Source organism: Rhipicephalus sanguineus, chromosome 1 (genome assembly GCF_013339695.2).
Source record: "Rhipicephalus sanguineus isolate Rsan-2018 chromosome 1, BIME_Rsan_1.4, whole genome shotgun sequence".
In the NCBI taxonomy this organism is placed as follows: domain Eukaryota; kingdom Metazoa; phylum Arthropoda; class Arachnida; order Ixodida; family Ixodidae; genus Rhipicephalus; species Rhipicephalus sanguineus.
In genome coordinates, this window is record NC_051176.1 from 100791333 (window position 1) to 100817441 (window position 26109).

General features: G+C 44.1%; 1 protein-coding gene across 1 annotated transcript in view; it reads right to left on the bottom strand.

Moving 5' to 3' along the window:
- LOC119376172 (uncharacterized) overlaps positions 1-19114 on the bottom strand; it is a 46213-nt gene extending 27099 nt beyond the window's left edge. Inside the window, exon 1 of the mRNA XM_049411921.1 lies at positions 18842-19114. Within this exon, the coding sequence (XP_049267878.1) occupies positions 18842-19034 (193 nt within the window). The 5' untranslated portion in view covers positions 19035-19114. The remainder of the gene's footprint in view (positions 1-18841) is intronic.
- Between the last annotated feature and the right edge of the window lie 6995 nt (positions 19115-26109).

A 26109-nucleotide genomic window follows, 5' to 3' on the forward strand; every position in this document is an offset into this window, starting at 1 on the left:
GTATAACACGATGTGAAGAGCTCTCACCATTCTACTGAACGTTGTGTTAGCCATCGAGTGTGCACTTAGTAACGCTTGAGCGCATATTGTCGCTATGTGATTGTACTTTTGCTTGCTTTATTTGTGCTATTATTGTGCACTGTAATACTAAGTGTGATAAATACCATGAAAGAAGAAAAAAAAAGGCGTGGCTGTGTGGTAGAACACCTGCTTGTCACGCAGACGGCCTGGGTTCGATTCTCACTCGGACCCAACATTTTTATTGTTTATTTTATTCGCATCTTTTTCCATTTTTTGGTCACGGACAAGATGATGAATTTTCGCTCACAACCAACGGCCCCGACGCCGACTGCGGAATTTCTGTGATACGAGCTCTTTAACGCTATCGCGTTAAAATGGCACCCGTTTAGTGGTTTCGATGAAATTACACACGGCATTGAAGGCATCCCTACACTGCAAACGCAAACTAGCCGAATTGGGCGTTTTAAGGGCTACAATCCTCCTTAATACTACCTTCATCTGGACAGTACTACCTTAGGGTGTAATGAGGTGGGTGTAATAAAGTTCTGCGTCCTCAATTTTACTTCGTTAAGAAATTATGTGGAAGAAAGGAGGTAAATTCACTATCTGACGCCATTCGTCGAATGGAGTTCAAGAACAAAAAAACTCCCATCTCATTTCCTCTGGCATGTTTTCTCTTTTTTTTTCCGAAGCTTTCCATAATGCCTTCAGTGCTGGAGGGCATGCATGCAGCTGTGCGGGGGAAAGAAGTAAAAGAGGCGGCATGCTTCAGCGCACTAAAAATCCCTTGCACAGATAGCCCAGAGAAAGAGATATACGAGACCCTCCGAACGGCTGGAGAGGAAGCGAGGAAGCCCTTTGGCCTTGGCAGCTGCAGCCTACCGAGGCACGCCCCCGCCAGGTCAAAAGCAAGCCAGACGAGGCGCTACCGAAGTGAAATGGGACAAAGCTTCGCGCCGCATGCGCGCACGAAGAAAAAAAAAACAGAAAAAAAGAAAGAAACGTGAGGAGGGAGTCGTTCCCGCGGCGGCGCGATCGTCGTAGCTAGGCAGGCCGGCTAGGCGGCTAGGCCTTGTGAACGCCACTTCTCAAGTGATCAGCTAGTGTCGGTCGTGTGTGCGCGTTTTGTGCCTGCAGCCTCACTGTGTGTGTTCTCGCCGCTGGATGTGATATGCGTGGTTTGACGACAGTGCGACATGCTGCGCTGCGAATGCGATAATCGCGACGGCCTGTCGACTCAAGCGAGCGTGCCGCTGTGCATTACCAAGCAGATGATGGGCACCCTGCGTGCTCGGCACAGTCAAGAACAAAAATGGTAAGTAATACTGATGTTCTCTCTCTTTGCGAGCCCTTATCGTCGCTTATGCACCTGTAGATGACCTTCTGCACATTGCGTCGCTTGAAAAGTGCATTGAAAAGCAAAAAAAAAAGAAAAATCGGCATGTCAAGCTTGTGAAATGCCCGCTAGCGCACCATGAGCGTGGCATGTAACCCATGCCGTACATTACACGCATGTCATTCATTGTTTCCATGTTACCAGCTGTCATTTATGTATACGTCATACAGTCACGCCACGCTATACCAATCTTGGTATGATATCAATTTAGAGAACCGGACGCGAGTGCACCAGGCTCCATGCCGTAAATGACATACATATCGTTATTTTCATGTTACTATATGTCATTTATGTTCGCCGCACAATCACGTCACGCTATATCAATTTAGGTATATGTCAAGCTAGCGAACCGGCCGCGACCGCACCATGAGCGTGGCGTGTGTACATGACATGCATGTCATTATTTTCATGTTGCCAGCTGTCATTTATGTTGGACGTACAGTCACACTGCACAATACCAATTTTGGTGTATATGAAGCAGGCGAAACGGCCACTAGCGCCCCTGAGACCATGTTGTCAAAATAACGCCATACATGACAAGCGTGTCATGATTTGCACGTTAGAAACTGTCGTTTATGTGCGTCATACACTCTTGTGACGCCATACCTATTTTGGTAAATATCAAGTTAACGAAACTGTCGCAAGAGAACCAAGAGAGTGACGTGTAAATCGTGTCGTTAATGAAATGCATATCATGATTTTCAAGTTAAGACCCATCATTCATGTTCTTCATGCAGTCGTGTCATGCCACACGAATTTTGGCATACATCCCATTAACGAAACACCCACACGAGCTATGAGTCGTAGGCGGCTAGATAGATAGGTAGATGGATCCGTTCAAAGTTGTAGAAGTGTTTAACAAATGCTTCGCATTTAAGTCGTTAAACCCAGATAGCAATGATGTGTGATGCATGTTTTGGAACTTCTGTGAATATCACTCATGCTTCATACGACCAGTCAATCGACCCAGGAGTGCGCCCTGATAAAGTTGTTTGCACGATATAATTTTCTTGCTTGCGATAAAGCATGAATGAGGCATGATGCTTTCAGGGAATATACATTAGAGCAAAAGGCCACGGTTATCACATTGTCACATGATGGAATGTGCATAAAGGACAACTTTGTTTTGGATTTATTCTTTTCTCAAACTTCATTTGTTTGTTTTAATCCTTCGTCATCGTGTCAATTTGCGCACATTGACATGTGACAAGACCGTGCGCTCTCATTTTGCAGCATCTACCTTGGATGCAGTCAACTACCCTGGACACCTTTCTCCCGCCATGCAACTGTGAGAACCCACCGAAGCACAGATTGTCAGGAAGTGAAAAGACTTTTCGGCAACAATTTTGCATTGCGCACTCTGCCCGTCTCCTGAAAGAGCATATTAAGGTACATAAGCACTGTACCTTCATACATGTGCATCAAGGAACAGTGAAATAGCATATCAAGGTACATTAACATCATTAACTTGAATTCATTTAGCTAGAACGATTAAATCATGTTAAAGCTATACAATGACGGCCATATCATGTGACAGACATCTGCTAAGTGCAGTGTGTATTGTGAAGCACATGCGTTTTATGGTATTGAATGAATGGATAAATGTTTATTCCAGCAAAATACAGGAAATGGGCCTCAAGTGAAAAGCGACAATGGTAGCTTGAGAAGTGCACAAAGCCCAGTAGAGCAAAAAGAGAGAGCAGCAGAAACGTGTGCACGTTCCAAGGCAAAACATATACGCATACAAATAGAAACAGGAAAGACAAAGCAGAAGAAACGTGCACATTCAAAGGCAAAACACCTACGCCATCTGCAAAGTGACAAAATCAAAAAGGGCGAACATTTACGCTAGTGAAAACAATGAAAATCAGAAAACAGTGAAAACAGAAAAGAAGGAACGGCCATTCAACGGCATGGAAGGAATGCAACTTCATTGGTCACGTATCAACAGTGGAATTTGCCAAGGTTACATGTGCATATTCTTAGCCATTAGGAGATGTGCAAGGCTAATTTAATCGCATTGATATAAGTCAGCTGTTGAGTCTGTTGAACCATATTGTTGAATCATCTTGTTTATTCCCTCTCGTTAAATTGCTGTTTTGCATTATGTTGCCATAGTTTTCAAGGTCAATACATAGTATCATGACTGTTGACACAATTTGACAAGGTGAAAGCGCTGTTATTGTGCCCAGGCCTTAGTTTATCCTCACTAGAAGTGCGCTGTTTATTTCTGCCATGGTTCAGTGCCAAGTTTACCAATCTTCACTCCTAAACAGAGTATGTGCGGTTAATCAAGACCTTGCTAATATTCACAACCCTTTTAAAGTGTACATATAATGATAACTTTACTGACATCAAAATCTACCCACATAATGGTAAACATGGCAAGAGTACACTTCTGGTGGTGTTTCGCATTTTTTTACATCCGTTTGTTTTTCGCCCTGTGCACACGAAGTGAAACACTCATAAGGAAATACTTAGCAGCATCTCAATTTTGTATTTATTTCCTGTTTTGACAAAATGTCTGCAATAAGGATAGTCAAGTGCGAATCTTCGGTAAGACATTCATTTTTATGTATACAGAAACCTTAGTGGACTTCTTTTTTGTGTAATTTTCAGGAATACACTTCTGGCAAAGCAGCAAGTGTTGCTTGCCCACCAGTCTGTGTTCAAGACAAGTGTATTGTGGGCATGAGTGTCGGCAGGATTTTGTCTTGGGGGTGCAAGGCGGCGTATCGTATCGACCTGGTGAGCAGGAGAGCATTGGTGTAGCTTGGGTGTGGTCAAGTGCTGGTGTGTCTTGATGGCGGCACGTGCCCTTTGTGCAAACCCCTGCCGACACCCATGATTGTGGGAACACCCTGATGTGCCTCACATTACACTATGTCGAACAGCTCGTACATCTTACCACATTTAGGCCAACACTGGTATTGATGCAGAGTATTATGCGCAATACTGCGTGCAACCTTTCTGATATCGTGTGCATTTGAAAATTTCGCATTGTTTAAAAAGACGCTGAGTGGACCCAGTGTTATTCAGCAAACATAAGTCTTAACAGGGGCAGTTGGGCGAGTTGGTGTATATTCATAGTTAAAGAGGGTGCAAAAAAATCACAGCACAGAGGAATGAAGGGGACAGGATGACGCACTACTAGCAACTGAAGCTTAATCGAAACCACAGAAAGATGTAAACACACAGTACGAAAATTTACAAGACTAAACAATCACACATCCACAGAGGAATGAAGGGGGCAGACAGGACAATGCGCTACTAGTAACTGAGGTGTAATCAAAACCACAGAAAGATATAAACACACATGACTAAAAAAGCCGCACATGTTCAACTTCAGTTGTTATTAGTGTGTCGTTCCGTGCCCTTTGTTGCTATGTGTTCTGATTTCGTTTTCACGTTTTCCTTACCTATGAACTGAACTCCTGACTGTTTCACAGTCTCTATATATGTGTGGTCAATTTTTATTCATCCTCATGGCATATCAAGTCCTAGGATCCAATGTGCAAAACGACCAGTCACTACTTACAGGAATTTTATTATTTAGTGCCTGTGATTGTCTAATTGCAAGTTGGCGTTGCAGCCATGGTGCTTGGATTATTTTCAATGTGGTAATTATGCGTAAGCCATCAAGTGAGGAATTAAGATGAACTGATGAGTTACAGAAGGCACTAGCTGGCATAAAAACATTGACGCATGGCTGTACTTGTTATGCATATTAGAAGTATTCGTACAATGCAGTCATGTGATTATGCTGACAAGTTCCCAAGCACACTTCCAGAAATTTACGATGGCTTCCAGGTATCTGTGAGTAAATATGTACAGCAACATATGAAGGCAACCTTGTAATTTTGTGGGCATGGCTGAATGCTTTTATGCACCTTGGTATGTGGACATACAGTCAACACCACAGGTCTATTTTGGGCTTTTTTGTAGGAAACTCAACTCCAAAATCATGTGCGACATGTTTTGATGCCATAAGGCAAACTAATGCAATAAAAAACTGTACAACTGCCTGTCTACACGGTTTCATATTTCCCAAAAGTGATGCTAGCCTTATTGTACTAATTAGTTGTCTTTGTGTGTAGGCTGACATCAAGTTCCTTGGGTAGCTTATCTTTTTTGGATTGTACTTACATACTGGCACGGTGAAGTGCACACGTTAGTGCGCATCATGATGAGATTTTACACCCTACTTTCGTATTGCTTTACTGCTGTGAATTATGTATAGTGCTAAGGCTGTACTGTATATGTTGTTCCAAGTGTTCAGTTTTGGGAGTAGGTTCTGTGCACGACGATGGAAATATATACCTATATCCTTACATTGACACGAGAACTGCTGCTGTTTTGATTCCAATAAAATGTTGCAACCACTGGTTCTTGTATCAATTGAAGTATGACTACTTGCCGTGCATGCAAATTGAAGAAATGAATTTGTGCTTGAAAAACAAATTGCTGAAATACTGCCTGCTCAATGTAACTGCTTGTGTTTTATTACCAAACACATTGAACAGATGATTCACAGATTATGACACATTGTAGAAGATAGGCAACAGAAAGTTAGACAGAAAGTCATCACTGTGTTCTAACGTAGATTGGGTGATCTTTTATCAATAGTAGCATAATTGAAGGTTGCTGTTGTATAAATAAAGTTTAACGTTGTGGGCAGGTGGACGAGGGAGTGCACATATGATAGTTTTTCCAGTTTTCTGCATATTTGCTACAGTCCTCGTGTTTCTGTGTTACGATTGTGAAATTCTGAATTGCAAACAAGCCTTGCAAACAACTGCTGTAGTGAAGTAATTCAACAGAACCATATTTTCTCAAGAACAGCTGTTCCATTGAGGAAGACGGTAATGCTTTTTTTTTTAATGGGTACTGCATCATCTGTCTGAGGGGAAGGCCAAGTACACATGGACGTTCACAAGAAAGAAGTGCAAGCACATTAACTTTTTTGTTTTGTGGGAGACCTGTCACTGGTAAACTGGGGAGGTTGTCCTTGATCTTGGGGCACGCGTTAGGCATTCGCTTTAACGCGGTGGCGTGATGCTTACCAATAAAAGCTAATTAGCAAGAAATGTAGGTAGTATCAGAGTATGAAAGCAAATAAATACTGAATATGCGTTATAGAGAATCACTGAATGCCGTGCTAAAGCGTACATTGCGAATAAGCGCTAATTGCGGAAATAGATAAGCGTTCAGCTGCTCAGAAGGCCTGTACGCGCGCATTCAACGCACTTTATGTAGGCGCGTTACAATGTCCTTGTAACTCTGGTTCTTCGCGCCGCAGTTTTTTTTAGAATGCACGATGAGTCGTGCGTAAGAAGACGACGTAATCGAATAGGAGATTAAATTTCTAAGGCCGGCGACATTGCGGCGACAGGTGCACCCATGGCAGTTTCCGGAGCGACAGCACAGACGCCAAAACCAAGAGCGTTCCGCGGTTGTTCGCTTTCAAAACGCGGTCTCATGTGCGTCCATGCGGGAAAATAGCTTGCAACGGAACTGCGCACAACTGTCTTCTCAAAGCCTTATGAAAGCAAACGTCTCCGCCTGGGTGCAGTGCGCTCGTGGAGCTGATGCCACCATTGCAGATGCACGTGCACACAGGCGTCTGTTTACATTATGGCCGACAGCGCCGGCGGCCAGACGCCACTGAGGTGAACAGTAAAAACATTATGCCACAGCCTTCCGTACGCCTGTTATTGTTAAAATGACAGACGCCTTAACAAAGTAACATTAATAGCGTGTTTGTATGAATCCGTGTCAAATTAAGAATGCTGAATGCCACATTTTAGTAGTCTCTCGGGTAGAGAGTATACATTCGGTTCGGCAGTGACTGCGAATGTGTTTCTCGAACTCATTCGATTGCTTAAGTTATTCGATTCTAATTACATTACATACTGCTGTGTAGCAGCTGCATAATGTCGTTAGAATCCGAATGACATTAAAATGCTCAGTGTCACAGGGGTAAAACGTTGGAATCGACATGGCATCAGAATTTGCGCGAAAGACGCCGCATGCATGGGAGTACGCAGCACAGCACAGTGGCTACGAACAAGTGTCATTGCACCGTCACAACTAAAAAGAAAGGAAAAATCGAGAAGACAAAAGGCAGGCTGCGCTTAGATGTTCGCGTGCTTGTTTTGTCGAGATGGCTCAAGCGCCACCACGTGACTCTGCTCCACCAATAGGGACGCGTAGACCTCACTCGAGGAATCTGGTGGAAACATGAAAGAATGTCACTGTCGTTAGTTTTATTCAGATGCGGCGACATTGCCGCTGAGCTCAGCCCACGTTTATTGCTTCGCACAGTGGTATGTACGCATTCCGTAACCGAATTTTCAAAATCGTGTTGTAGTGTTAAATTGCGCTTGCTATCGCTACTGCTCTTACCCGTAATATTAAACACAGCAGAACGAGGTCACATACAACTAGGGATCATTTCACACTTTGCTTTGGTGTGTCGCATTAAGATTAAAACCATCTTAAACTAATCCACTCGGAAAAAAAGTTCAATTGCGAAGAAGTATATTTCAACTAAGAAAATAAGAATACATTCATATCTATACACTGAATGACTAATTGAAATAACGAAATAAAAAAGACGGTGCGCCTTGCAAATAGCAGCGACCTTCAATTTCAACGCAGACACCCGCCCACAGACACCAGGCTTTAGGCGCAGTGTTTCTGGCGGACGTCGACAGCCAGCCGTGCTCAAGGAGACTGGGCAAGGCAGGGGATGACGTTAGCAGTGAGCGCAGTGCTACCGCCTCAGCCGGAACAGACTGAGCGGGGGAGAACGCCGACCCACGCGGAGTTCCTGCTGCAGCACTGCCACACCAGCCGAGACAGGTTGATGCCGGTAAAATATTTGGCACAGCTGGAACCCTCCTGAGCCCGGCATGTTCACGCTGTTGCCATGGGGTGGCGTTTGACGCCTGCACCAATGCACAACAGGCGGCAGTGGTAGGGGACAACTTGGCAGAAGAGGAGGAAAAGTGCGATTACGTGTGACTGAGCCACGAGAAAAGTGAGATTGTAGAAGATAATATTAATCTACGCTGCACACAAGAAATGCAACAAGGGGTTGACAATTACAACAGATCATATGGGCTATCTGGCATTGTTGTCCATATTCAGCGTATGTGCTTATCTGAAGCTGATACTTACTTAACCTAGAATTATACCTCAGCCCGTAGAATGAAAAATGCGATTACGTGTGACGGAGCCACAACAAAAGTGAGATTGTAGAAGATAATATTAATCTACGCTGCACACAAGAAATGCAACAAGGGGTTGACAATTACAACAGATCATATGGGCTATCTGGCATTGTTGTCCATATTCAGCGTATGTGCTTATCTGAAGCTGATACTTACTTAACCTAGAATTATACCTCATCCCGTAGAATGAGTAAATCAAACATTTATTTATTTATTTATTTATTTATTTATTTATTTATTTATTATTTATTTATTTATTTTCTTGTCAATTGGCACTCTTAATTCAAAGACCAATGCAAGCTACAAGAAACATTACAATGAGCCTTAGAAAAGGCGCCATAAATTTGAAATTAAACACAAAAATAAAGACCTGAAGAAACAAAGCGGTCTCGACACATGGTTATCCGAAACAGAAAAATGATCTAAAAATATGAGTAAGCAGTACGACAGCCTCCATCCTGCTGTCTTCGTGGCAACAAATTCTGAACAGTTACACATGTGCACAATCGCCCTTCTACATCGCGCATACCAGAGCACTATAGGTGCTCTGGTATGTGCGTGTGTGGTATGTGTGTAAAAAAAGACCCTATACAAGGGTCATATTAGGACGACGCCAATTTGGATGGCAGTGGCGGCTACCCGCTTTTATACCAATATAGTAAACATTACATATCTATGACTCGTCAAGCTGTAGTCAAGCGCGAATACACCTACGACCGCTACGTATGACATGCAGATCATGAATGGCGACGTTACGTCGGACCGTCAACTACCTTTTACACGCCATACGACATGCGCACAACGATATGCGCACAACAACTCAATTTAGAGGAAGACTAACCACGTCATAACGCGTTTTTACTTTTTAGTTTTGTAAGTTGCTGCAATCCATTTTCGAGCGATTACGTGTGACTGGGCCACAAGAAAAGTGATGTCGTAGAAGGTAAGATTTATCTACGGTGCACGCAATAAATGCAACTCTGGCGAGTGTTTGTTTATTCGCAAGAAATGTATGCCCCTCGCCAGACGGTGTTCCGTCGAACCTTGGGCTATAATCCATTTTCTGAAACAGCGTCACGCACAGGCGACGGTAGCACAAAGACAAAACGACACTTCGGTAGCACAAAGACAAAAGAAGGCCGAGTGCACGGTGCCTTGAGAGAAGTCGGACGAAATTAAATGTTAATGGAACAAGATGCTGATGGACAATGACATTTTTGCTGGACTGGAGATTAGCTTACCTGGCTCCTCGCCTCGAAATGCAGCTCCTTGGAGTTGCCACATCCGTGCTGTGGTTGCTGCAGTCCGTGATGGCGTTGAGCTTCATCAACCGGTAAGGCAGCGTATCTTGCGGGTGGTGGTGCGACACGGATCCCAAGACGCCCAGGCTGTACGAGGTTGTACCCGCTGCCCCTTACAGCACGCCCAGGTGAATCCTGCTCACGCCCGCTGTCGCTCCACGAGCAATAGGCTTCCCCGTGCTGCGCTGACAGTTGACACAACAAATAAACGACCTGTATGCAATGAGCTTTTTAGAACGCTGCTCTGCCGTGCCCGTTCGGGCGTTTTGCGTTATTTTAACTGAGCGAATGATTGGCACAGGGGAGGATGACAGAGAGCGACTGCAGAGCGCAGCGGACAATGACAATGGTGTTTAATTTTTGCATTAATACAGCGTGAGAAGGGGCGGGAGGAAAAAAAGGTGTTATTTAGACAGCTTGATATTACTGATATTCATATTAAATAACATTAACAGCGAAGAGAGCGCGAGAAGAAAAGCGAGGAGGAAAGTATAGCAGAAGCTTGAGGAGGAGAGTAGCGCCCGAGCAGAGACGGTGCAAGTGTGGGCTCGAGAGTGCTAAGCCGGCAAAGCGCGATCTTAATAGTCATAAAGGTCCAAACTTAAAAGCAACTTCTGGCGCGAGATTACAGAGCGTGACCTTCTCGCTCCAACACTGGAGAGTGTGCGCGGGAGCTCGCTACGGCTTCAATCTCAGATTGATTGGGTGCGAGACTTGCAAAGCTCTGCGCCGCACGTATGAATTGACCCGTACGTTGCACAATAACTTCGTACGGATACGTAGGTGTGCGGAGTGGAGTTGGAGTGGCGGAGAATGCAGGAGTGTAGGTGGAAACGTGTCTACGAACCAGCCGAGACGTTTCGCGAGGTAGAGAACCGCAGACATACCGCAGAAAGAGATTCTGGCGGCACGGTACCTCTCATAGCAGCGGGGACTGTCTGTCTGACAAACGTATGTTACATAGCTGTTGCTGCCAGCGTCAACTTCCTCGGGCTCGTTGTTGTTTATCAAGAACAGAAGCGGCTCGTCTATCAGCGGTTCCGTGGTGAAGAAGCGGGCGAAACACGATAGCGGACATGAAAGCGGCGTAATACACGTGGGTTGCGGCATGGTCGCCTTCGTGCATCCGAAAGCAGTCGCGTCACACCGTGCCTAATTCAAATATCAGATGTCACGCCCGTTCACGCTCGAGCGCTTCGCATTGGAGTTCAAAGCACGGTGACTTAACACGTTTTCTTTCAAAAAGTGACAGAGGCAACTAGTGGCAGGGATAAGCCTACTGTTGCTGCTGAACAATGTTGACTTAATGCCGTCGACGCCAGACTCCTACAGCGCTCAGCTTTAACATTATGGAGTGTAGTGGCCGTCGACGACATTTCTCGAAGAAGTTTAAGAGGTGCTTTTAAAATGAAACATGTTATGGTTTCGTCTAAACAAGTGGCCGCTTCATCTATCAATCACATATTATTGAAAACAAATTATGACGTCAATAAAAGAAAGAGTGCATGAGATCATCACACAGCCGTTTTCGAGGTGTCTGGACCTAAGGAGGGCTTCGATTTGGGCAAGCTCTAGTGGCATACTGCAGTTAACCAACACCTCACAATACGTCAATCAATCTCAGATTGATTGGGTGCGAGACTTGCAAAGCTCTGCGCCGCACGTTTGAATTGACCCGTACGTTGCACAATAACTTCGTATGCATACGTAGGTGTGCGGAGTGAGGTCGGAGTGGCGGAGAATGTAGGAGTGTAGGTCGAAACGTGTCTACGAACCAGCCGAGACGTGTCACGAGGTAGAGAACCGCAGACGTACCGCAGAAAGAGATCTCCACCAGCTTTTCGCCGACCTAACTCTAGCGACATGAAGCACTCACAACGGCAATCTTCAGCCCATGCCCACTGACCTGGGATGCAGACGTTAAACATGCTGCTGTCTATAAAGCAATGGAAAAGCAAATGGGGTTGCTTTATAGACAGCACCATGTTTGACGTCTGCATCCCAGGTCAGTGGGCATGGGCTGAAGATTGCCGTTGTGAGTGCTTCATGCCGCTTGAGTTACGTCGGCGAAAAGCTGGTGGAGATACAAAATTTCAAAAAAATATTTATCAAGTTAAAAAAATGGTACCCTTTTGTAACTTTGCCTATGTTCAGCTGATACATAGAACTTTCAAATGAAATACGGTGCATATTTTTGGTCCGACAACCAAGGCAAGTTTTTGATGCTGAATACGGAGCTTTTCTAAAAAAAAAAGTGAAATTCGCAATTTTTTTCAGATGATCTGCTACACCTCCAGCGACTAAATTATTTTTCTTTTGTGTATGTCGAACAGGTCACCAGTATATAATTCATTTCTACCCTTTGAGTTTGCCTTGTTTTTTTAAAAAAGATATCAAACTTTGCAATTTTATTCAATATCGCTCATGCGAAAAGCCCTCGAAGAATCGATATACATAAATAAGTAGTTGTTTTTACAGTTACATCACTTCATTAGCTTGCCGGAAATACCTTTTTATCGAGCGCATCCCATAAAGGTTTTTTGAAAAAAATTGTTTGATGCACTTTAGCTTAGTCGGCGCCAAACTACAGACTCTCACAAATAGGCGGGAAACTTTTTGGCAACAGAAATAAACGAGCAGAACGAGTTTCGATCTTCAAGAAAAACGTGGAATGTTTTCAGCCATATTTGTGATGGTCAGAAAAACGTTGGATGATTTGGCATGGAATGACCAGGCGGGAACTGTCTGCCTGACAAACATATCGTTACATAGCTGTTGCTGCCAGCGTCAACTTCCTCGGGCTCGTTGTTGTTTATCAAGAACAGAAGCGGCTCGTCTATCAGCGGTTCCGTGGTAAAGAAGCGGACGAAACACGATAGCGGACATGAAAGCGGCGTAATACACGTGCGTTGGCGGCATGGTCCCCTTCATGCATCCGAAAGCAGTGGCGTCACACCGTGCTTAATTACAATATCAGATGTCGCGCCCGTGCAAACTCGAGCGCTTCGCATTGGAGTTCAAAGCACGGTGACTTAACACGTTTTCTTTCAAAAAGTGACAGAGGCAACTACTGGCAGGGATAAGCACACTGTTGCTGCTAAACAATATTCGCACAATGCCGTCGACGCCAGAATGCTACTGCGGTCAGGTTTAACATTATGGAGTGTAGTGCCCGTCGACATTTCTCAAAGAAGTTTAAGACGTGCTTTTAAAATGAAACATGTTATCGTTTCGTCTAGACAAGTGGCAGCTTCCTCTATCATTCACATATTATTGAAAAAAATCAATTATGTCAATAAAAGAAACAGTGCATAAGATCATCACGCAGCCGCTTTCGAGGTGTCTTCGCCTAAGGAGGGCTTCGATTTGGGCAAGCTCTAGAGGCACACTGCAGTTAACCAACACCTTACAATACGTGTACTTCACCAAATCTCAAATTTCTGTTTTACTTCAAGGCACGTGTCTCTGGTGGTACGTGTAAACACTACTGCTTCTTTTCCAATTACCACTTCTAATGCCCTAACAAAATCAAAAATTAACGCTCGGGGCAAATAGACGTCCGTTCTGGTTTGAGAACTCCATGAAATTTTGTTGCTGTTTCTAGGGCGAAAGAATCTTCATCGTATCACATTGTTTATGACAAAAATTATGGTGCATATTCTCGGACGTAGGGGAGCACGCGAGATTTTCATGGAATACAGAAAACAGAATGAGTCGTACGTAAGAGGCAGACGTGATCGAATTGGACATCAAATTTCGAAGGCCGACGACATTGCGCGCATTTATCGTTAGGCTATGAATGTTCTGTAATTTCAAGGGCTCAGGTTCACTCAAGTGCTAGCTCACTCTTTCACTTAGAACCTTTCTCTGCTGTATTCTTCACCGCCACAACGTTATGGTCAATAGCAAAATAAAATAAGTTAAGCTATCTTCACTGCAAAAAAAAAAAAATGAAAAGAAACACATGTCTTAATTTGTGTCTGCCGAAATTATGTTTACATTTAGCGTCACTGACATTCCCTGTTCAACAACGAACCTGCAGTACTCTAAAAAAGTTATTTATAGAAGCGTGTGATCACAATTTAATGCCCCGAACTTTCATGCCAATTTGCTTGACTGAATAGCACGCGCATTTAGGAAAGCGGAAAGTGCTAGAAAAATTTGAGGATGCTTGAGCTCGCCTTCAAGAGTGTACCGCGATAGCGTGATCGGGCCCCGTTCGCATAATCTCAGTCGCTTGCCAGGCTTCGCTTCCCAGTCGTCACCTCAACCGTTCTGCCAGGAAAGAAACATTCGTGCGCCTAACGTTGGCCGATTGAAACTCTCCTGCAATGCATGCCTACTGCAAGTTCAGTTACGAAGTATCCATGGTATTACGCGCCCGTAAGGCAGGCAATACGCGCAGCTGCAAACGTTGATGCTGTTGCTGATGCTTATGATGAATTAGGCCGGAGCGCTTTGTGATGGGTGGGCCTTCAAACAACCCACTCATTGCACAATTCACATGGTGTGACGCCTGGTGCAATTCTACCTATCTGCCACGCGTTAATAAGTCTGTTAAGGGAAGTTCCCGCATAACATGACGCCTGCAAATGTTTTTTTTTTTTCGTAGTTGTTTCGATCACTGGCGTGGCTCTGTGATAAAACACCTGTTTGCCATGCTGAAGGCCTGGTTTCGAATCCCACTCTAGCCGAATATTTAACAGCGTAGCTCTTTAAACTCGAGGTTAGGCCGTCCAATGTGAACAAAAACTATCACAATCATGAACGGCCCCCACCTTATATGAACAAAACAAGGAGAATTTAAGGGCTTGTTTTCTTTGTCAGCCACGGCATTAATGACAACGTTGACATTGATGTTGTGTCTAACAAAGAAAACGAGCCCTTAAATTCTTCTTTCGTTCATTCCTAACGAGGGTCTCGTCGTGGCATATTTGATCCCTTCAGGAAGTATGCGCGGAATAATTATTCATCTGCCAGCTCGTCACAAGATCACGGGTTACATGACGCCAGTGGGTAAAATGAGTGTTTCCCATTCGCCGTCATGGCTACGAACGGTGCTGGCTAACACTCAGGTTCAAAATGCACAGATAACCCGTTAATGTGTACGGAAGGACGAAAGCTGCCGTATTGGTAGAGCATCGAACGCGTTATTTCAAGGTTGCAGCTTCGGTCCCTGTCAGCGGGAAGTTGTCCTTTCGTCCACTTTACTATCTTCACATATGTCGCATAATTACTACAAACGATTAATAATATCTCAGGTTTAACGTCCCAAAACCACGATATGATTATGAGAGACGCCGTAGTGGAGGGCTCCGGAAATTTCGACCACCTGGGGTTCTTTAACGTGCAGCTAAATCTAAGTACACGGGCCTCAAACATTTTCGCCTCAATCGAAAACGCAGCGTCGCCGGCCGGGATCCGATCTCGTGACCTTCGGGTCAGCAGTCGAGCGCCATAACCATTAGACCACCGTGGCGCGGTAATTACTACAAATAACGTCCCCTATACTTTCCTTTGCTTTATTCTGTGTTGGTTGTCATTCATGTTGTCTCCACCTTATATGGCATCTCGCGTCGCCTAGCACGCGAGATGCCTGGTTGACGCAACAAATTAACAAAAAAATTAGTTTGTTCTGGACAGTGCCTACCCAAACAAGCTTTGACGACCCAAATGGATCTATACTCACCCACGTTGCAAAGCCCTGCTTTTGTTACCTTTTACGCTTATTTGGGCTCGGGCTTGCTTGCACGCGCATGGCCACTTGCGCCACCAATATTTGGGAACACCATCTAAAACTCTGTAATACCTTACCTGGCTATCACTTGCTATAGTTTCATGTATTCAGTCTATGTAAAAACTACAGTAAAAATGCAAAGTTTGTATCATTTTCAATCTGTTGATGTCATTCTCGTTCCTTTGAACAAAGAATTTGACCGTACCACCCATTGTAATTGCAGTGATTCTTAGATGACAAAGAAAAATCTAAATAATGTATACCTCAATACTTTCGGTCATCACGGGCCTCAGCGTTCGACCACCATCTTGTGCCCGGCAGCCTGAACACAGTTGCAATGACATGCATTCTGCGATGCTCGCGTCAATAAGCACGTCGCCCTCGCTCATCGGGAAGAGCATCCTGCGATGTCCAGCGAAGTCGTTCGAAGGGCGTTCTTTGGTCTTGGTCGATTGCTTCACCTCAAAGACCCTCTAATCCACAAGAATGTCCTCGACAATTATGTTGCTGTAGATGTTGGACAGGTTACAATCGATGCAGCTGCGTCGCTGTCACGTGATGTTAGCCACGTGTGTCTAAACCATCGGCCTAACCGTTGGCCTCAAAACGACATGCGGATTTAATAATTCAGTGTCGATTAACCGCTATTCGCGAGAAAAGTTCGTTAGCCCTATCATTATCTTACCTTAAATTACTTTGAGTCCACACTAACAAACCTTTATCAAAATTACTAGACTAACAGACGCCAACCAAGATACCAGCACTCATGGCAACATTCACCAGCAATGCTCGCATAATACCATTAGATAACTCCAACCCCGCCGCAGGCGAACGGTCGGCTTCACAGTCCCATGCACTTTTTACAGCGAAAGCTGTTATGAGATCATTTCATCGGCCGTTTTTGGCGCCGTAGTTGTCCGCCGCCGCCGCCGCTGCCGCCGCCGCCGCCGGTGTCCGTAACCACTATCGCTCGAAATAAGAAAAAAAACGAAATAAGAAAAAAATTCCAGGATGGAACGGGGTTCGAACCTGGGGCCTCTGCGTGGGAGCCCAGTGTTGTACCTCTGAGCCATGCCGGTGCTTGGAACTGCCTTGCAAAAAGACGCTATACAGGCTTCATGTCGGGAAGGAACCACATTAACATATGTAATTTAGTGTGGTAGAAGATTGAAATAACAACCACGCACCACACAACGCGAATTCTGTAACCAGGCGTCACACAATGCGAATTGCGCAACGAGTGGGCTGTTGGATGCCTCCAACCCACTACAAGGGGCTCTGCAATAATTCTTCATTGTCATCAGGCACAACACCAACAAAGTTCACATAATGCCTTACATGTTTTTAGCGGGTACCACGGCTCTCCGTTGAATGACGAAAAATGGCATAGTGGCTGCTTCCCTACTTCAGAGAAATTATGATTTGTAGCATAGTGGGTTCCTCGCAAGTGCACTTGCATTGGTTGCCAAGGAAGCCCATGAGCCCATCATCCATATCCTCAGGGTCTCAATAAAGTTTTTCCCCCTCTGTCTGTCTCTCTTTCTCACGTCAATGTATGTTATATTGCATGGTGGGAGCGACCGGGCGTCACACAATGCGAATTACGTAACTGGTGAGCCGTTTAAAGCTTCCAACCCATTATAAAGGGCTGAGCCACAATTCTTCGTCGTCATCAGTCGTCACGTAAACAAAGTGCACATAATGCCTTACATGTGTGTAGCTGGAACCTCGCTTCTGCGCACAATGACGAATAATGGCGTTGTAGGTGCTTCCCAATTTCACAAATATTGTGATTTATGGCGTAGTGGGTACATTGCTAGTGTGCTTGTATTAGTAGCCCCAAGAGAGTTTACAACGGGCTCTAGAAATGCCGCTCTTGCAGCTTTCGCTGTGACTGTGCTGCGCTTTCCGCGCAGGCCTGGCATTTTTTTTTTACGCTCTACAGATTCTAATGAAAAATAGATGGTAGTACATTTGAAAAAACAGTAACATGCACGGACGCCCTTCGCTCTCGGTGAATATTAGAACGATGAACAAAGAAGAACAAACTATTTCAAGGGAAGGGGTAGAAAAAAGGGCACTGTTAGTTTCCTGGAAGGGGCCCCAAGTCCAGGGCCCCACTGGCTTCCGCCGCTCGCTTAACGTGACTCAGAAGTGCTGGTTGCACTTCTGGGTCCGAGCTGGTGGGTTGTGCCTCTCACTGCTCTAAACTATTTAGAAGGTTGCTATCTAAAAAGATGATTTTATATTCTCAACGCCTGAGAATGAACAATAGGATCGTACAGAAAGGTACATGATAGCGCAGGCTACACATTCGCGAGAGATATTTAAAAAAGGGGGGTGCTTAATGAAGTCTCTCATGTTCACGTCGGCATTGCAAAATTGCGCACTGATAAAATGCGAAAACTGTGGAACGTGTTCCTATGGCGATGTACTTATGCGATAAATTTTCAATGGGTAGATAATCTGTACACGGTGACAGAGCTCTATCAACCAAAGTTGTACTTTAATTGTAATAAATATTGGACTTTTGGTCCCAAAACCACAATGATTATCAGCGACGCCGTATTGGAGGCCTCCAGAAATTTCGACAACCTGGGGTTTTTTAACGTGCGTCGCACACGCGTCTCTTGCATTTATCCCTCCCCCGAAATGCGGCCGCCGAAGCCGGGATTCGATATTACGACCTGTGGGTCAACAGTCAAGCATCCATAGCCATTACACCACCGCGGCGTATAAACAAGTACTTTATCCTAGCTTAGTGCGTTGCGACCGGCAAAGGTTGGGCATTGAATTGTGTTACAATACGCAAATCGAGGCGATTGTTGAGCTACGTAGCTATTATCTGCTGTATTACAAGCATCCAAATTCGCAAGACTGAGGTATTGGGCGTTATTGCCTTTTTTTTTCTTGTTATTAGGAAAAACAAGGCTTAAAACTCAGATTGAAATACCTTCAGTATGTATTTATTTGCCTTTCCACTGAGCTTTCTATAAAACCTGACACACAGAAGCACAAAATGACATCTACCTGCATGTCTGCGGTCGCCCGGCGTCCCTGGATACAAAGACCGCCTTGCCCAAAGCTCCTTGCATGCTCCGTAGGGCTTCAGACAGGGTGTCCTTGACGGCCATCTCAAGGAACAGGCCACCCTCGGTCCGGGGAAACAGTCTCTTGCCTCGCATGGCGTAGTCGTCGTAAGCGCCTTTCGCGTCCACGGCCCACTTCCTGACCTGGTACTCCCAGCTCGCTGAGAGGACGTCACCAACGGCCACGTTGCAGGATATGTGGGTTTTGTCATTGGCTCGGCCTGGGTACGGGACGAGTAACGTCGGTGAATTCATCTTGTAGGACGGAGACCCTTCGCGGAGACTCGATCTGCAGCCACTTAGGGAACACAGAATTCGGATAGCGACGGGCTCATCAATGTTCTGGGTGCTGCTAGACTTCGGAAGTTCTTTTCAGCGCTGCACTAGATGCATCTGATAGTGTGATCTGGTGTTCGAAAGCGCGAGACATCAGGCGCTCGTGGCAGCGCGTGAGCTCAGTGCCGTTCTTCTTCTTCATCGACTCGTTTTTTACGTATCGTGTACAGAACTTAAGGAGAGAGTCTCTTCAACCTAAGATAGCCATGACTTTTAATTTGCTCTGCTTCATGTTCTGAAAAGAAGTATTGTTGCCTCAATAACTGTTTCGCATGCACGAAGGCGATTGACCACACTTTAGTTAATGAAGCGCGCGTCAACAAAGTACTAAAAGATACAATGCTCAAAACAAAGAAAAAATTATCGTCGCAAATTTTTTTCGTCACAAAAGCACACGTGTGACCCACGAGAAAGAGCAAACAGTTAGCAAGGTAGTTAAGTTGATCTCAGAAAAAGAGCGGGTAAAATACCAGCAGTCTTAGCTTCCGAAAATCAGTATGGAGACTAATGATCTCGTGGCGCGTGAGCATTTGTTCAAACGATTTCTCTCTTTTTTAGGACTAACTAAGACTCAGATTCACGGATCGGTCTGAGTGAGTGAGTCATCCCATGTATGAGTATGCTGGCCTAGCTATGGTTCTAATTACTGCGCGCGCATAGCATTGACAACACCACTACCGTTTCTCATATTAGAAACATATCGATAACCCAGCTGGAGCAACGACGCGCCGTCTCGGAAAGCGTTACGAAGTCCATTCATTTCTACGTTACGTATGAAACTACAAACTAAATTTGTAGTGAACAGTTTCCCCAAATTTAATGGGATGAGTCTTTTCTCGGTACTTAGGTAGAAAACCTATTCATTTCGTCACAGAATTTTTTTTCTGATGGGGTGACACCAACATAAGAGGTAACGTAAATCTTAGTGGCCCGTTGCCATGGGCGATAAATGACACTCAAAGTTCAACCGAACCGCTAGCAGATCGCATGATTGATAGCGACAATATGATCCACTGCACGAATGCTAGAATCCCTTGCGAATCTCAGAAGCGTTAGGGAACAGTGAAAGGTGCAAAAATTCACGCGAATCACATTTGGCACATGCAAAAGCTTCCGTGCATTTCAGCGCGCCCAATCTACGTCCCAAAGGAGCGGGAGACGTAATGGCGGCTGCTGTCGCCGAACGCGGGAACGCGCAAATGCAGCGCCACTGCATCTCGCGGGGAAAAATAACAGTTGAATAGAATTAAAGTTACCTGCGAATTTCTCACAGTAACAATTGTACAACCACCGACCATGACGCAGCGGTATTATGTTTGCTATAAGTATTGATATTATCTTCGGGAAAATAGTAATAATAACGCCTTCCGCTGACAAGTCGCGATATTATTATTTTCTCAGTTATGTATCGCTTGTTAGAAATGCTGCGATTATATTTAGTGCCTCAGTGTTAGAACTAAAGACGAAGAAACACACCTTACTTCTAGCGTCAAAATGACAGCAAAAATGGAGTAACTCTAACAAAAACATAACACAGCATAATCTCTATGCAGGAATTTGCATAAAGTAGCACATGAAATATTACGCTTTGTAATACAACGAATGAACCGTACCTTGTCACAACACGTGAAACTATGAGAGACAGGGCAAAAAAACTACGCCGCATATACAAACAGAAACAGAGTACTATAAACAAAACTTCATGCGAGTTAGAAAGTACAATTCTCATTGCATCTTCAACGCAGAAAGAGAAGTAGCTTGTTCAACGGTGAAGAGCAACGACGAATGATGAGGGAACTTTGAACCAGCCATTTTCTTAACTGAGTGTTCTAAAAGTACGTGTTGTACGGGTGCACGAAGGAAAAAGTCATCGCAATCTACACTGTATTCTGCATTGAAAGGCTATTGAACAGTCTTCGGTGGCGCAGGCTACCTGTTCATTCTTTTTTTGTACGTATACAGTCCTGTTTAAAATGTGAAAGCGTACGCATGCACATCGGACAACTGACTTAATAAAGCGAATCCTTTCTTTTCTGCACCACAAACTATAGATGCTACGCGCCATAGGAACAAGCAGTAATGCAACCGAAAGTGAACGATAGAAATATACCATATAACGATGCTTTACGTTCAGAAGTAATCATTTCCTACACCTCTTCAACATATAGTCATTATTCTATATTACGCTTTATAATTTTAACGCGGATTTTCCAGTGGAGCTATTTCTGCCAAAAAATGAAAGCACCAGTACACTAATCATGTGTATCTAACCCTCCCTGGAGAATGAGGGCCACATATCCTAGCAGTCTATTCGTGTGTCTAAACTAAACCGTAATTACACTGCCCATATTAGCCGGATTATGAATTGCAGCTAATATTTATGAATCTTCTCTTTTTAACATTAAGAAGTAGTTGCTTAGCATTTGGCCACTAATAGCATTTGGCCAGTAATATTCAGAATATCATTTATATAGCAGGAAAAGTGCACATAGTGCCTAAAATTTACTCCTGCGGTACTCGACACGGATAGGAAAATGTTTAGGCTTAGCAAAGATTTCGAGTGCGTTAAAGAGATCACGCTCCTTTGTAAGTACCAAGATACGCAGTTTGAGGTCGAGCATGCCCATAATTTGTTAGAGAGCTACCTTCAATATCGCGCACAGTTCTACAATATCATTAAAGACTTCCGATCATACTTGTCACTCGTACAACAGCATGAATTCGTACTATACCAGTGATAAGTACGGTTTGAAGTTATAATATCATAAAACGACCTGGCATTTGGGCGGGCCTTTTTCTAAGGATGGCATATCTTCCTTCCTTGCCAACTATGTACAACCTAATGAATCGAACAGACAATGAAGTCAATGGAAGTATGTGGACATGATTCGTAATCTTCAACTGCAGCGTGGTAATTATAATATAAATGTAAAAAAAATTAATGCTGACGAAAATACAACTTGCTGCTGGTAGGCAGCGAACCTACAAACTTCAGACAACGCGTTTCCCGAAGCGACACCCTATAGCTGTGATGCCTTCAGGTCGTACGTGACGCGAGCTGGCAAATAAGAGAGTTTCACACTCCTCGTAATGGCTACGAGCGCCGTTGGATAACGCTGCCATGTTTACATGCAGAGAAATACTCAATATTGTGTTCGCCATGACGACCGCCGCCGTAGCTCAAATGGTAGAGCATCGGACGCGCTATCCGAAGGTTGTCGGTTCAGTGCCGACGAGCGGCTAGTCGTTTTCTCGTCCACAATAATGTCTTTCCATTTATATTATAATTACCACGTTAAAGTAAAGACTACGGATACATTTTCCTATATTTTCATCGACTTCATTGTCTCTTCATTCATTCATTCATTGCCAACTAATTATGGATAATTGTTCTTCGCACAGACATTCTTCATGATGTAAATAACTGCTTCTGCGTATTTGAGTTTTGTCGGCAGTGTCATGTAGGACTGACGACAGGGTTCTGTCAACTTGCTCGCTGTTTCTTGTTTGTCTTTAAAGGTTTCGAGGTGGTGGACCTTCCTAGCTAGGACAATCATATGCAGCTTTTCTGAACACCAGCGGCCTAGTTCGCGTGAACGACACCACGTGGCGTATCGACCTTAAAGAATTTAAAAGTCCCTCCATGACGTATGCAGTGACGCGGCACTAAACAAAAGAGAACCAAAAGAAACAGTACACACGCCCCGAGACTGTCGCTTCACCTCGGTGCGCAGAAAAGAGAGCGCTGTTTCGGCGTTATCTCGACGGCGACGAATGGCAATGAATTGGCAGTTTTTCTAGACGTACCATGTCCAAATGCCCGGCCGCTATAGACGCGCCCACGATGCATGAAGAGAATCGTGTTTTTATTTGTTTGTTTGTTTAGTTTCTTGCGCTGCCGTACCGGTGGGATATTGGAGCAGCATGCTGCTTTCCGAGTTTCTTTTTTCAGCTAGAGGGAACCATTATGTTTGGGTACGAACAGGATATTGTGGTTGCATAATAAACCGAATTTCCTTTGGTGTACCACCTGGGTGACGCTCGTTTGCTCCTTGCGTTACCTCAAATTAGAACTGGATAAGTTTGAGAACGCTAGGAATGAGAATAAAAAAAAGGAAATTAAACATAGCTTTTATTTGTTTTCATTTAGTTCTTATTGAAATGTGGCTGCCACAGCAAGCTTGGCGCCGTCTAAGCGGGTCTGCAAAAATAATCTCTAGATCTGCCGTCTATCCCGTTAAAAGAAGGCACTCATCTATTCTAATTGCATTTCTTCTTTTTCTTTCTTTTTTTCCCTTTTTTTCTCACGGTCGACTGACTCATATGCTCGAGGTGATTGTCTTGCATCCTGTTGGCGCAGATACACCAATACGTTACTCTAATGGGCTGGAAGTTCTCCTGAAGCTCTCCTTTCATGTTCTGTAGGCGCAGTCTTTTTCAACTTTGCACTACAGCTAGCACAAAGTCGATCATGAATCACCTACTGGCCCAATCGTTCACTTTGATCAGCACAAAGGAATTCAGAAGAGCGAATTTTGGCGTTTTTGCGCTGACAACAACGATTGTTAATGCAACATAATATAGTAACTATTCCTACAATCTCTCAAAATCAATTCTTTATTCTGTATCACTCCTGATGTAGAATACAAAATGCATTTGACTTGCTCAACACCGGGTCACAAGACACATCAGAGGAAAGCGAACCCTTTAATTCCCGCTTCTTTCGTTCACCCAGCATATGAAAATTTCTTCAGTTGTGAGTGGAGCTCGTTCTGTTGCCACGAAGATGTGCAGGTGTTCCAAAGAAAATCTTAAGCCTTTCTTTCCAGGAGGTTCCCTTAACCCTTTCAGCCCTGGATATTTTTTTCTGTTCGGAGACTTTTTTTGTGCGTGTTTTACTAATAATTAGGACCTCAATAGACTACAAACGAAAAATTGAGCCAGTCGGGCAAGTAATAATGGATTTACAGACATGACATCAAATTAGGTCATCAGGGGTCAGCGGTCGTTAGAGAAAAATGGATTCTTTTTTCCTGCTACTCACTACAGTACACAAAATGTGAACGATGTCTGATTTTTCAGTGTGATACTCATTGAAACAGCTTCGATACGTCGACCCGAAAATGACGCTTACCCGCCTCGGCGTCACCCATGACTTCACTCAAGCTTCGTCTTCTTTGCGGCTAGCTCCCAGCTCAGCAAGGATGTCACAATTTTGATGTCAATCGCAGTGGGCATCATTGAAGAAGTATTCCCCCAAGAATGAACAGTCTTGGTTTCATTTCCAAGGTGCTAGGGGAAATGTTGTGTGGTGGTGTCAATTGACACCGCCAGGGCCAAAAGGGTTAAGAGAACAATGGTGTTTATGCGCACAGGAATTTTGATTACTAGTTTTTCGCTCAGTAGCAATGACTGAAAAATACCAGTCTTCAGCCAGATAAAGCCTAGCGAAATCTGCTTTTTCCCTTAATATCTACTGCTTTTCAAGCAGTAGTCTTCTTCCTCTGAAAGCCCAACGGAAAATCACCCATGTCGAATAGAGCGATTACAGCTCCGCTCGACGGTCTTCAAAACCGGAGCTTTTTTGTACTTCATGATGCAAAATATCAGCCGCGTATTGAATCCTGGAATCTTCTGCCTTGATAGGAATGTCAAAGCTGCGAAGACATTCCTGGTTGGGGTTCTTTTTTGGCTCAAACGCGTAGGCCCACCTTGAAAGTCCCTTCCACTGTATCGGGTAGTTTTGTCTCTATTGTAGATAAGGAAATCATAGTAAAATAGATAGTAAGAAATATATAATTCGATATTAAATTTTACTGCAACACAAAAGTTGCAATAGAAATACGCGCGAATGCGACTAAGAAAAATTACTAATATTTCAGAAGACACGATAACTGGCATGTAGCCTCGACTTTAATATAGGGATATCTGAACACAGGTGTGAAGTCTGGTTAGTGCGCATCGATAGCACAGTGATATCATAGATGCACGCGTTTTAGAAAACACCCTCTAGACATTGTATTCCCTCTCAGCTTTGTCTGAGTGGAAATAGGTCAAAGTTAAGGTTAACAGCGCGAAAATAACACAAGCGCTTGTCCCGTCTTTTTTTTCTTGTCCGCCGTGTGTTCTTTTCGCGCTGTTAACCTAAAGTATACACAACCAACTAACCCAGTCAGCCACTTTAATAGGTCAAAGAATTGAATTGCTGTCAATCTTATAACATGTTATTTTTTTTTCTTAGATTAGGCCCTAAATCTGCCCTAACTTGATCGGGCGTTCTGTTCCTTAGGACGTTTATAAAAGGAATAAAGTAAGAATTACAAATGTAGATCTGAACGATGTGATACGCGTGGAGTGTTTAAACATACACGAAAAAAGTCATATAATAAAGAGAAAGAGAAACGGCAGCTCGAGATTACAGTCAACAACCGAAACCGAAACGAAAGCTCTTTTTTGTTTCGGCGGCGACATCCTGTGCGAAGCTGTGGAACTAAGTCACGGGCTGAAAAAAAAATGCTGATCCGTCGCCAGGAATCCTACCTGTGACGGCGCGGTTACGCCCCGCTCTGAACTTGAGCGATTAGATCACTCGGCCATGGTAAACGCCTTGTCGCCTGTGGTAAGCAAGGGTTTATCAATTTACCACAAACATTTGTACGACCGCTCTTCAAAAAACGCGTTAGGGAACAATGTTATGCCAATTGCGGCAAGTTGAGATTGCCTTCAAACGAAAGCTGATTGTCAGGACTACATGTGATTTCCTGACCATTAACATAACTTGCTTAGTTTTACAACAGTGACCGTTTTTGTACAATCCCATTGTACAATCGTTAACTGCTCTGGGAACAAAATTGAAGCTTACTGCAACATGATCGCTGCAGTCCTCTCATGCGTTTAGGTTCCCAGAAGCGCTCTGTTTTCTGCGTTTTTCAACATTCACCCTCTACACTTAATTATTCGGGAAAAACTCGCCAGTTCCATTGAAAACGCGCTA